The sequence below is a fragment of the Ascidiella aspersa genome, chromosome 3, assembly GCF_963924565.1.
Source record: "Ascidiella aspersa chromosome 3, kaAscAspe10.2, whole genome shotgun sequence".
NCBI classification, from domain to species: Eukaryota; Metazoa; Chordata; class Ascidiacea; order Phlebobranchia; family Ascidiidae; genus Ascidiella; species Ascidiella aspersa.
In genome coordinates this window covers 11992555-12006822 of record NC_139449.1, presented here as the reverse complement: position 1 = coordinate 12006822, position 14268 = coordinate 11992555, and the positions used below count along the sequence as shown (strand labels likewise).

At 35.4% G+C, this 14268-nt stretch overlaps 2 protein-coding genes across 2 annotated transcripts; one reads left to right on the top strand and one right to left on the bottom strand.

Annotated features, from left to right (window-relative positions):
* Nucleotides 1-3293: 3293 nt before the first annotated feature.
* LOC146160207 (uncharacterized) lies at nucleotides 3294-5670 on the bottom strand. The gene is made up of 3 exons (XM_083384371.1): nucleotides 5002-5670; nucleotides 4156-4320; nucleotides 3294-3909 (listed from the first exon to the last, which is right to left on the bottom strand). Exons 1-3 carry the CDS (start codon nucleotides 5183-5185, stop codon nucleotides 3740-3742), a joined length of 519 nt encoding a protein of 172 aa, XP_083240497.1. The 5' UTR covers nucleotides 5186-5670; the 3' UTR covers nucleotides 3294-3739.
* A 1199-nt stretch (nucleotides 5671-6869) lies between these two features.
* On the top strand, nucleotides 6870-9674 carry LOC146160206 (uncharacterized). The gene is made up of 3 exons (XM_083384648.1): nucleotides 6870-7693; nucleotides 8712-8861; nucleotides 9080-9674. The coding sequence occupies exons 1-3, from the start codon at nucleotides 7504-7506 to the stop codon at nucleotides 9244-9246; spliced, it is 507 nt and encodes a 168-aa protein (XP_083240774.1). The 5' UTR covers nucleotides 6870-7503; the 3' UTR covers nucleotides 9247-9674.
* The last annotated feature ends 4594 nt before the right edge of the window (nucleotides 9675-14268 follow it).

Genomic DNA, 14268 nt, shown 5'->3' with positions numbered 1-14268 from the left:
CATCAAATTAGAAATATTTTTTTCTTTAAAAAAATGCTTATAAATACTTTATGTGGTATGCGCATCAAAAATTAATTTTAAAATAGGAAAAATTTGAGCGAAATAAATTCTAAAAAAATCCTGCCAGAATGAGAATGGTCATTAACTAGCAAGCCTAAAGTGAAAGGAAATACACTAAGATTTACTTTTGTAACGCATCGCTGATTTTACATAGGTGTAATGCTTGTGTAACAGCACAAAATAACAAGTTCAAGCAACGACACAGAAACGATAAATGTTGTTGGTTCAAGTCAAAGAGATTATAACCTCTTTGGTTCAAGTCATGTGCACCAAAATAAAATGTTAAGTTTTTTTTGGTAAACAGCAATAGCCTTAACGACTGATTATTTTACATTATGTCGTGTCTATTTTATTTGAGACAAGCACAGAAACACCGTTAACTTCAACGAAGGGCCAGATCACGCCATACTTTAAGGTCCGTTTACACTACAGCTGCACTGGGCTGAGCAAGGCTTAATTTAAAACACCTAGATTTATATTGTGGCGAGCCTTTCAAGCTTTGCTAAACTCAAGCCCCGTGCATCTAAAAATATACGCTTTCGAGCGATTTTCACGCTTTGCTAAACTCAAGCCCAGTGCAGCTATAGAAAAACGTTACGTTTTGAAGCGATTTTTACGCCCAGCTCAGCTCAGCGCAGGTGTAGTGAAAACAATTTCACGTCCAGCTCAGCTCAGTGCTGCTGTAGTGTAAACGGGCCTTTATGGCATATGCTTTAAAGTTTTAGAAAAAGGTGAGATTTCATATTGGGGGACGAAAGTAAATTTGGAAGTGCTCAAAGAAAAGGTAGGGAGGTGCCTTTGGGTAGTTTCCGAGTTGAAGCACGTCCAAATCCGCTTGTGCCTAACTGTGCCGTGTAGTTGTAGAATATGCGAGGCCGAAAACGGTGACGGCGCCCTGTTAAACCTTATAGGCACCTCATTGAAACCAATTTCGATTGCGTTTGCAAACTTCGTGGCTGACAAACATTACATCGGGAATATAAGTATTAATTTATCAACAACAAAGTTAATTTTTCAACAACAAAGTTTGTTTTCTAATAAAATGGCAATTTTTATCTACGGTACATTTGAGTTTTCTTTACATTACTTAATTCTTATCGAATTAAATGCACGTAAACGATTTTTTACGAAAATTGCTTTAATTGAGATATGGCTCATACGCTTGTCAGTTTACCAAACTGAACAGTTTAACCTTTTATTTTTATATTAATATCTTTGCTTGAAGTTGACTTGCTCTAATAAATCACCGGGACTTAGGCAATTGATGTCTTTAACTGGGACTTGAGTCATTTAAAAATGACTTGTTTCAACAATGTCAAAACGCTTTGACATCCATTTTATGTTTCACAGATATTGTATGCGTCAACATACGAAGATCGCGTTGGAGAATTAGGCAGCTATCCAGGATTGTTTACTGGAACGGGCCGTGAAGTATTCGATCGCCTATACTTCCAGTAATAATGCTGCCATGCCTTGCGTAATATTACGAAATCTGAATGGGGTATGACTGAGGTCCACTGATATGGGAGCGACGCCCACAGCAGACAGATGTCTCTGCTACTTATTCACTTATGCGATTTTGCGCTAGAAGGAATCCCCGTTTTGACCTGTCGTGTGCGCTGATATATAATTGTGAATATCCCAATAGGTGAATTAATTGTCAAGGTCTAGACTCTAGATCAGGGTGGTCCAAGGTTGACAGCATCGCGGGCCATAAAATTTCTTGCATATTCTTTGCGGTCCACAAAAAGTGCTATATGCGTGCCATTAATAAATTTCGTTTGGTCGGGGCATGAAATGTTTAAATATGGCGCCGCGATGCATCGCATCGCCAAAGTAATGCATCGCCAAAAGTAACGTTGAAAGAAATATAGGCTTCATAAACTTGCTGCTCTCATCGAACATGTAGGCTACGCAAATAAAATTGAGTGATATTGAGACCGGCAAAATGTTGTAGATCAACTTTGCTGAAATTGGATCATGGAAAGGGTCAGTTCATCGTTCACTTACTTTAAAGTTGCTAAAATTGTCATTTATATAGGGTGGAACTTTATATGTTATGTTCGTATTAAAAGACGAAAAACAAAACGCAAATATAGGCTAATTTTAGGCAGCGTTACGGAGTCGGTTAAAAATAACCAGAGTCCGACTCCGGTCAAATGTGCGATTTCGTCGATTCCCGAGTCACTCACAATACATGGTTGGAAAAGGTTCCACAATTTCCAGTTGACGGCCACATCAGTTTTAAAATTTGCTACTGCGGATGTCGGACTCGGGTAGTTTTATGTCATATTCATGTCTTGAGTCCGACTCCGCAGCCATGCTTATAAGTTCGCAAAACAGCCATTTTGAAATGTTTTATATAGGACGTACTGCGACTTTCAAACCTTAGCCACATGTCGCCCGCGGGCCTAGGTTTGGACCACCCTGGTCTAGATCTTGAGTTGAACAAGTTGTGCAAAGACGAGTTAATTAGCAGCTCCGCTGTCACAGCTTCGGAGGGTCAGTCGTTATGGTGGCTAACATAGAGCTAAAGTTGGTTTTCCGCTAAGAACAATCGCCAAGGTGATAATATAGAAAGAAGCCATTATTATTTACCCAAATAACCTTTCTCTGTTATATCTCATAATAAACAAATTAACTTTCTTTCAACTCTTGGCTTGATGCATGAGTTGACTTCTTTCCAAAAAAATAGGCACTTGTTTTTCAAATGAAGATGGCGGTTATTGCTTTTATGCTGCTCCAATGGCCCTATAACAACCAACTTTAACTCGTCCTTTATGAAACAGTGTTTTTCAACGTTTTCAAGCCACGGAACGATATGCATAAAAATAATTTGGCTGAAAAATGTTTCGGATAATAATCCATTAAAATAAACAAAAACAACTTTTTTCCCCAATGCGAAATCTGGACTTTGGTTAAACAATAAATAAAAAAAACGTATTGCGATTATAACTCTATTATTCCACATAACACACGAAGCAAGCTGCCAGATAAACTCAAATTGTTGATATTGAATAACTACAAGGGAGTCAAACTGAACCCTAACCTTTACGGAGCCGAACGGGTAAATTTTTTATGTCCAAATATTAGGGTAAATTACCAATTTTATAAAAAAAAGGTTGTCCAAAAGACTTAAGTCAAGTCAAGTCATTTGAAAACATAACTTTAGTTTTATTACACTTAAATCAAGTCATTTAACTTTCGTTATTAACACTGAATAAGCATAGCTGTGTAGTGCATTGATTTTATTCGCTCGAAGTTCAGAATATTTGGCCTATAGCTACAATTCAACGGTTGGTAAAAGCAATTAGCATTGAACATTACACAAGAAAAGCATTGTACACTTGTAAAAACGAAAGGCGGCAAGTAAACGTTTGTTGACTTTTAGCTCAGTTTAAGATATGACTTCAACATAAAGTTACCTTGAAAAAGAGCTCGATTATCTATGAATTTAAATCAGATTTACGTTTGGCACAGTTCACTCTTTAGATCTAGAAAACGATCAAATTGCCTCATATATTAGAAAATATGTCATTGGCAATCTTGAAATGACAAACGCTGCATAGCGGACTTTTAAAGAGACATCCGGCAATGCGTTTTATAAGTAAGCTGTTATGCAATGGTAACAAATCGTTAAAAGCGATTTATAGTTCAAGGATTGGTAAATGGCTGGATCTTACGCAAAACTGTTACTAGCCGTTTTCGTTCCAGCGATGATGATCAGTATTCCGGCAAGCAGGTAAAGAGCTCCTGAAACCCAACCGAGATAAAAAGAATAGTAGAATTCGAAGCTGTCGTCCCAACTAAGGCCAGTAAATGCCGCGCAACCAGCAAGGATCACAAGTGCTAAAAATGTAAACAATCAATTTATGAAAAAATGTCTTTCTGGTTGAATCTTTTTTTATATCATTTTATATATATTTCATAGTTTTCAAATTGCACAAGTCTAGTCACTAACTATGGAGAAATGTGCGACCTCTATTGCTGTTTTATTTGCCTATGCTATAGGTGACGTGATGTCTGGCCAACAAACGCATCCCCAGCGGTTGGCCGAAAACCAAATATATTGCACGCTTTACAAAACTATAATACCTCCAGACAGTATCAAGACACCCTCAGTTATAATGGGGCAAGCTGCTTTGCGACACAAGCCTAATAATCCAATCAGTGTTCCAATAGCAATGAATCCCGCTCCAACCAGTAAAGTGATGCGAGGAATGAAAACTTTAAGAACACCCTGATCATCTGGGTTCCATCCTGGTACAGAAATAAAAAAGAGAAGTGCTAAACGATGCACTGGCTTCTTAGAATAGAGTAAAAGGGAAAATAAGAATTTGAAATTCCGAACATTGACTCACCACAACTTTAGTTTGAAAAACACGTATCCCAAAAATAGAAACATTTACATCACCATGAAAACAAAAGCAAAATTAAACCAACGATAGATTAATGTTTAATCCTTGACATAATCATTTCCATGTGTATCGTCTTATAATTTCTATCTCTACTGATATAAACATGTTATTTCGGTGATATTGGTCATATTTCACTAAATTTAGGCCATATGGGTTCTTATAAGCAATGTTCTGTGGTCTGAAGGTTTTATGAACACTTAATAGGGTACTATCGAATTACAGTAATTTGATAGTTTCCTGTTCTGTGTTCATAAATCCTTTTTTTCTTTACTGTCATCCAACATGGCGATAAACAAACAAAACAAAGGAAAAATGAATTTAGCGATTGATTCAGCAAACGGCACGAAAAACAAAAGGTCAAGAAACGCTGGGCTATATGAATTTTTTTAAACTTCCTTGGATTTCTTTTAATTGATTTACTTAACGTAGGTTTTATTACATAGAAGTTTTAAAATATATTAAACACCCGTTTAGGTTTTCTTGCTATTCCGCAATAATGTCGTCACTTCGTTAAACGACTTACCAAACTTGGAGCAAGGAAACAGGTCAGAAGATAAACAAATATCAAACAGGTTGTAGTGTCCAGCGACACCAAATAGGACAACTCTTTGTTTCCAATATTTCGTCAACATCGATGTTACAAAAGCGGCTGTTGCAAGAATCCATAAGACCAGTCCAGCAATCAAAGTACCGTTTCTTTTACACATATTAATTATTGTACTATGGTATAAGTTTCTGTTCTAATCTCTAAATCACGCTAGGAAAAATGTGTAACAGGCCACTTCGTCTTTGGCAAGCTAAAATAGAAATATGACACAAAGAAACATGACATAGTAACATGCGATGTGACTTTGGGACTTTTTACTGTTTTTGTACTCTAGCGGCGTGGTGTATTCACTACTAATCATTTCGACTAACTGTGCACTTTTTCATATATTTCATGTCGTTGTATCAAACCTAACATTTACATTTCAGTGAATCTGAACTGTTGTTAACATTAGGCTACGTCCTTGAAAACGACAAAATCATTTAAGTCTCAAAAGTTGCGGTATCTGGTAAATTAAAACCACGTTTCGCCACCTTTTTGTTTGCGTTTGGACGCAAAGGTCGAAATACCTAACAAATTGTTGAATAATGTTAACGTAAAACACTAACAAATTCTAAGCTAACGACTTGCACATCGGGGAGCCAAAACCTTTCAACTTGATAAGCGTGTGCTTGCGATATAGCACTTATACGTGTTTGCAATGGCAGTGATTGCCTGAGGCAAGGTTCTATATTGAAGCAACGATAATGTTCTGTTAGTCACGAGGGGCACGTCATAGTCTTTGTTGTTATGTCATAAGCACGAGACAAAACAGGAACACAACAGTAAACACTCTGAAAAAATAATTTGCAAATGTTATTATAAAAAAGCAGAAATACGCGATCTGGTATATATTTTTCGTAGTTTTAAAAGATGAAATCAAAAGAAAATCTAACTTTTTTTGTTGTCAACGCAAGGAAGACAAAAGTTACTTACTGTTGAAAAACGCAGTGTTTTAACATGAGCCTGCTGGCGGCGGGATTCGGAGTTGCAAGAGAACGCACAAATATATTTTTGGTGTGCTCTTGAGGTTTTTAACATCAAATTTAAAGTAAGAGTCTCTGGGTGGTGTCAAAAGTTTGTATTATATCACACTTTACACAAGAAAATAAAAACTTGCAACATCGGTAAAATGTCGTGTTGGAAAGTTAGGTCTGACCAATAGACAAGAAGTAAAGTTGGATAAATTCTTTGCAGACAAAGGGGAAAGGTCATTAGCGGCGCTGTGCTTGGCACGTATCCAATTGTTTTTCTTAACCACCCTAAAATCTTTTAGTAAAACAAAAACAAAAAACGCATTTGTTAAAAGTGTGTAGTACAATGCTTTTATTTTTTTTCTGTTTTACTTTATTGGGTGGTGTGGGCGCAGTATTATATATTCTGTAATTAGGTAGTAGTAATTAAGTTATTAACCCCTTACAAAGATGTCTTCAAAATTGAAATTGCGATACAACATTTCAACATAAGTGCCTGTAGACCTGTTAATACAACCAGCCATATTATTTGCCAAGAAAACGTCAGTCACTTAGTCTGATTATAAAAAAACGTTAACTCTGGTATGGCGGTGTTGCTCAATTTTTTTTTTTTTTTGCAAACTTGTGAAAATCTCTTTTTGCCTTATGTCTATGAAATAACAAAGCTAGTGATGACGCAAACCTGGTGACCTTCAAAAAAAACACAATCGCTGCCTCTATCTGTATTGCGTGGCCCCAGGCAATCACTGTAATGCAAACACGTATAAGTCATATATCTTAAGCGTAAATTTGGCAATTTGAAAGGTCGTATAGTGGCGTGGCATTGTATCGTGTTATCGTTGTGTTAGGTACGGTACAGATAAGTTGTGCACGGGTCAATTTAAAATAGCAACTTCTTCTGAATGAGCGTCGCTTTTCGGCCAAACAATAGCAGAAAAAGTAAAATGCGTATGCGTTTTGCTTGATGTGACCCCAATCGTTCGCCGTATAAAAGATTTTGATAAAGACGGTTTTAATTTTGATTACTGTCGTTTGCCACTTATGCAATCGTGATGCAAGTTGTTGCGAAAGTTATGTTTAAACTGCTGTCAATGGCCGGAAATTACGCACTTGGTCGACATGACAACGTATTCGCTTGTGTCTCGTGATTGAAGTTGCAGTAAAATCAACACGAGTTCAAAAAGAACAGTAATGCTTTCGAAAGATGGGCCACAGGCAGTGGTGGTTTGCCGATAGATAAATGGTTCGCTTTACAGCACATTAAATACGTTTTTCATAATTAAAAATGTTTAAGCTTGAGAACATACACGGATTTTTATTTTTGTCAAATTAGGTGTCATTTTGGCTTTAAAGAACACGATCAAATTGCCTTTGTGTTTTTAACCAATTGACGAACCGAATGTGTTTGCTGTGTGTAATGTTATTTTTTGACAGGAGTGAACGCGCGAAATAGTGTGCGATAAAAATGTGCAGAAAGAACGGAACCTTGATCGTTGGAACGGTCATATGGATCTTTGCTACGGCGGCTTTTATTGCATCGATGTTGACGAAGTATTGGAAACAAAAAAATAATGTCGTTGGAGGGCTCGGTGATAGATACTACAATCTATTTGAACACTGCTTTGTTTCTAGCATTTATCCTTGTTTCACGCATGGTAAGTAAGCTAATTTAGCTTATAAACCTGTGGTATGGTTCAGGTTTGATTTCATCTATTCCAGTTTCTCGAGTGGTGATTTGGCGGGGCTACTTAGAAATTGGTCCTACAAATTTTAAATTTATTAACTTTTTCACAACATGCGGAACTTTTATTGCTACCAAATTTAGGAAACGGCTATCTTATATTGGTTAACAGTTACTCTCACGTTAATGAATAACAAAATGGCGATAAAAAAATTAAAGTGCTTTAAGATAGCTATTCTTGGTATTTTATTTTATTTCTGTACTGTACATTTCTTAATACTATTAAGAGGGTTTTCTTTTTATGACGTCTGCACCAGGAGCGATGCAGTATGTTACGTCATAACGTGACGTGTAAAACTAAACTAGTGGCGAAGTAGGTAAAAGGTTAAGAACTTTCTTTGACGGTTTGACGTATTGTACCAATGGAGTTCGTATTCATACTGTTTTTTAGTTGTTAGTCGAATTTAGTCTACTTCTATATTTAAGCTGAAACACTTTAGAAAGTAAGGTTTTTCCCGCAGACAATAAAATGTAAAAGAAAGATTCTTGCTTTCGCATCTCATGCTCTTAAGACTGTTTATGAAAACAGGTATAAAACATAAAATCATTTGTTAAAATTTTGCAGAAATTTATACATCGTCATTTTTCTTATTCAAATAGAATAACATATCAAGTTTCATTCAGACGTTGTCTGTTTCTATGTTTAGTTTGTTAAAACTGGTACTTCAAAATGCTGTATAGAAGTCAAACATAATTAGGAAATGTCAGCAAAAGGTTTTTGTCTAAACGTTGTACTTCCCGACATTTGTAGTAGAATTTTTTACTTTAATTTTACAGCAAGAAAGATCTGGTAAAACTCACTCTGAGGTGTTTGAGCATAGCCTACCTAGTGGAAAAAAAAACTACTTTAAAATAAAAGCATTTGCGTTGTATATTATTTGCACTGAAATAGCGCTAAACGTGTATTTTTTCCCTGACATGATGGAACCCAGATGTTGAGTATCCCCATGCATTCATTCCTCGAATTATATTGCTGGTTGGCGCAGGCTTCATTGCTCTTGGAACGGTGGTTGGATTCTTTGGCATGTGTCTTAAATCAGGCTGTCCTCTCATAACGGAGGGTGCTTTGGTTGTTGTTGGAGGTATTTATCGTTTCAATAAATTATTTCAACCTAATTTTGGCTTGCAATCTTAAACTGTAAGCTTTATTTGCCAAGATACAGTACAAAACTGCAAACAGATTTTTATCTATAGGCAGATATTCATATTGGGTCGAAATGTAAGAAATCACTCTTGAAGCGACGATTTTAACCCTAAAAATGTTCCTTGACAACCTTATGTTTAACGTCTAACTTTTTAGGTATTGTGATCCTTGCCGGTTGCGCAACTTTCACTGGTCTCAGTTGGAACGACGGTTACTACTTCTACTATTCCTTTTATCTCGGTTGGGTTTCAGGAGCTCTTTTCCTGCTGGCCGGAATACTGATCATCATCGCTGGAAGTCAAAGAGCCCATCGTCTTGCTTAAGATTTATCCATTAAAACATGCAATGAATCGATTTTACTTCGGTTGTGCATTGCTTAAACTAACGACGTAGAATAAAAAGTTTTGTATATGCTTGGCTTTTACCGATGTAACGTAAAAATCGTGTTTAATTAATATTCACCCTAACAAAATTGCCTACGACATCGATGTTGCATGAGGCAGTTTTAGTGTATTTGACTTGTGTCCCAGTTTGATGGCGCAATAACACTTCTAATTTTGAAAAATTTCTAGAGCCATACGTCAACACATATATAAAGGTTTTTATTTTTGTTTATTATTCATATTTAACTTCTTTTTTTTGTGATTTATGACCTGATAGTTTAAGAAAATTGTGTACTATAATATACTATTCTGTTTTTTAAAGGATTCGTACGCGCTGCTTATCGCTAAAATAAATGTTTTTACTTTCACCGTGCAACATTGTATGTACAAAGAACACTTATAATTTTCAAAAGGAAATTTTAAAAACACTGTAGTTAGGCTTGCGACGTATTGTCAAGCAAACATGACTCGGACTAATAAACCTCATCCATCTATAAGTCCATCAACGGTTCGCAAACTTTTTTTAGCTATGTATTTCTTTCCTGAATCTGACATACTCTTTATTAAAAAAAGTGAACCCTACTCTATGCAATACAAAAACAAATTGTCATTTAATCACAAGCTTTTTCACACATTTATTATTTTTTTAATCACATTATGTTAGAATTGTCTTTACAACAAAGCAATACTCGGCAACCTTGATACGCTAGAAAATAGATTTGCCTACCACGTAAAACAAATTGATAAGAAAGTAAAAAAAAATTCCACAACAAAGTGCAAATATTTCTGGCAAAGCTCTAACATTTTGGTCGGGTTACACTAAATTTTGAGCTACACCGGCGGTTCCCAAACTGAGGGCCACCTAAAGTCTGTGAAGAACATTTAAGGGGTGACACCCCAGTTATAGAAATTTTGGTTTACACCGGCGGTTCCCCAACGGGGCCACAGATACCTGAAGTCTGTGAAGAAGTTTCAAGGAGATCTCTCAACATCTTTTAACATTCATTTACATATAATTTATGCTAGATTGTGATCCTCCTGATGGATCCGTAGATCACAGCATTTCCTGTGCTGTGATTTTTTAATTTTCGTTGTTTTAAAACCCAACAGAACCTAAATATTTTAAGAAATAAATTCAGCCGGTAAAACCGTATGAGCCACTAACCTATCATTCTGCACACTTGTACAATTACTCATGAAATTCCGCGAAACATCACTTGGGTCTTAATAAAACACGACGACGATTTACAGAGAAAGAAATTTTTGTCACACGCTGAAAGAGGGGAGAATATTTAAGCTTGGAACACACAGCGAACAAAAGCACTAATGTCATATTTTTTTCGATTTAAGCATAATTTTACAAACAAATTTGTGGCAAAGTTCGTATAATACGGACATTTTGCACTTCAATGTGAAGTGTAACAACTGAGTATGTTCGATATTATCGGACTACAATCGATACCCAATACCAAGTTTTTGCATTTGTACTAGTCGTATTCTAGAATGATAACAGTGCCGAGCTGAAGCAAAATGAATACAGGTAATTGAACTACGATTGGTAATCTAGTTATGATACGTTCAATGGTGATTTTTTAGAATTAGAAAACTGCCAATCTATAGTAATTAATCTTCCTATACCCTAAAGAAAATTTTGGCTGAAAAACTTTAAAAACACCTTCTTTTGTTTGACTTATTTGACTATAAAAAAAAACAAATTGCCGGTAAAAATAAACATTATTTTCCGGAATATAAATAATATTTATCAAATACACTGGTTTTGGCAATTGACACAGCTATTAAATATGTATAATAAAATACGATTCAAGCTTTCTTTCCGATAGTTCAATACATACACATTAACAAAGAGGGCCAGGAGATAAATGCTTTATAGAACTCTTTTTATTGGGCGACTTTGTTGTTCTTGATCTAACCCGAATAGGCCTACATGTTCGCCCCAAAACATAATCAACGACTAATTCATCTAACGCCACCCTTGTTAACGTTGCACTTAAGTGCTTAATCAATCTCGGTACTTCCGCGCCCTAATCACAATGGTACCGGCAAGAATGTACAAGGCGCCGGAAATCCACCCGAAATACCAAGAGAAGCCGAAAGTCGATCTTTCCAGGTAAGTCAGGCCGGTAAAAACGCCACATCCCAGACAAATTACGAGACCTGTTAAATAGAAATGAGTTTAGAAAATTAGATTTAATTTTCCTGGTAAATATATTTTACGTAAACGTCACGGGTTTCTACCTGTTTTTCATTTTCTACCTTTTTCCTATCTTCTAACGATATTTGGAAAAGAACGCTATTGAAAGGTATAAGTTCACACTGCAGTTTTGTTCACATCAAATGATATTTCACGATGTTATTAGATATGAGTCAAATTCCATTATTTTTTTAAATTTCATATATTTTTTCAATTCTTTCCTAAGATTTATTATACGGGAATCAACCTATTTTTTATGCCTAATTACATTATTCTTAACATTTCTAAATATGAAGTTACAAAATTACTATCTTCACTAATTAGAGCTCGTTGCTTATGAGATCAAATAAAATCAATTCAATATTCAAGTAATATTTTTTACATAAACCTATACCTGCGCCGCATATTAAAATGCCGTTGGTCACCATTGGACACGTACTTTTCGTGCGAATACCAACCAAACCAGATATTATAGCTACAGGTAGCAAAGCACTTGCCAAAAGCATTACCAATCGCGGAATAAAAGTCACCTCATCCAAGTTCCAACCTAGTAAAATAAAATAAAAAGATTTGTTAAGTTTAAAAATATAACTGCAGTAATTTAGGATCTCAGCAGTTACATTATAACAGTAGATTTACTGTCCTTTTGGTAAAAACTATATTCAGCTATATAAGTAGTATCGTAGCCTACAATATGTGTTTTCATAAAGGTGATATTATTATTAGTGGCGCAAGTACAGAGGTGCACATGCAACATGTGACATGCGTTTTGTAAAAGAAATAAAAAAGGTTACAAAATGTAGAACCCTGACGACAAAAAGAAACACTAAACAACACTCACCGAATACTTGTTGGTTTACAAAAACTTTATTGGGTGGTACAATTTAATAACTTAAAAATACGAATATTATTTTCCAAGTAAAATATAATGAATTGCTGAACGTAAGCGTCATTAACAGTATTAACTCAGGTATGTGCTTTACCGGTAAATGTTATTGGACATATTTCATTCGTGTAAGGTTTCTATTAGCAAAACGTTTTAAGCATATGGGGATGCGACGTGTGACTATAACAAAAATATCTTCAGATAACAATCATACCTAAGCTTTAACAGGATTAAAAAAAAACCTTGCAGTAAAAACAATTGTTTGGCAGTTTGACAAGCTATGTATGTTCTGGTAAATCCAAAAAACACAGGCATTTTCTATAACATTTTCGTGAAAACACATATGTGTATCAATTTTGCTAAACTAAATAGTCGAATCCTCTGTCGAAAAATGGTAGGATTATGTATCCTTTAGATCAGTGGTCTCCAACCTGTGGGTCGCTACTCCAAGTGGAGTTGCCTAATATTTTTCTTGTGTAGCTATTTTAGTACGACTTATATATTTTTTCTTTGCAATGACGTCACACATAAACACGACTGAGTTCATAGCAAAGATAAGCTTTTGTTTCTTCTATTTTATAGTTGTTTTTAGCTACTTAGGAACTTCGATGCAATTAATTTACCCGACTCTGTCCAAACTTACCGTTATTAACCACATGGCATTTGTAGCAACATTCAGCTAATGAGCTATTAAAAAACAAAGCATTATGCAAAGTGGACGGCGTTTTCAAAAAAATGGTTGATACTGTTTAGGCGCGACCATAATACTAAATGCAATTCACTGTTTGATTTTTTTTTCTTTCGTGTTCCCAATTCAAATTCAAAATTTAAATAAAACGTCCTAAAATAAATTACATTGGTGCACATATGTAACCACGGTTCTCTGGAAATTTGTATAATTTACGCATATTCGCTTTTGTTACTTCGTTCAAGGATTATTTGAAATATTTTCATTCCTATCTGAAAACAAAATGGGATCGTAATGTAAATTCTGATTCCAATTTATTCAAATTAGGGTAGCTTAATAAAAAGGTTTAAGACTACTGCTTTTAAATGAATTATACATAAAGGCATTAATATCCGCCGCTTCCACGATAATGGTATATGTTCGAAAATTCTCGGGATATCTCAGACAACTTGCTTGTGAGGTAAAACATACTCTGTTTACTCAACAAATTAACAACCAAGAAACAAAATTTACAAAAGCCATTATTATTAAGCAAATACTATTGTACATGTTTATTTAGCACATGTTGTAACAAGAAAAGGTAACTGGAAATCTTATAGCCGGTAGTACTGATACATGTGTCTTTTTTATTCATATAGGTTGTTTCGAATCTCAATTACGTTTCTAGTTTATTCGAAAAGTATGTTTCTAGAAAAGAGTAATATTTGCTCAAAGGTTTCATCTGTCTCACGCTCTAAAATCAAAGCTGTGACATCTTACAAAGTAACGCATTTTCCTCGCTAAAACTTTCAACAAAATAAACAAGCTGTGTGTTATTCTTAAGGCTATTTCTTTATGACGTCACGATTTAACGTAACTTGGCAACGTTGCGTTATGACGTAATTTTGTGATGCATTTTTTCCTAAAAATCATAGCCACCCCAAACAAAACAGCTAGATCCGCGCCTGGTCTGAACCATTTTTATATATTTCCTGAAACTCTGAATTAGCCACGACTTTAAAATCCAACTTTTGTTAGGGATAAGTCTACCGCTGTGCCCGGCGTATGCCCGACCACGTGCTTTCAAAATACCACTGCACAAAAAAAAAATACCTCTTATAAACCACTGCACAAAAGACAAAATAAGCTGCTCCAATTATTCACCGGCATCTACCAGCTCCACCACTAAACGTTTTG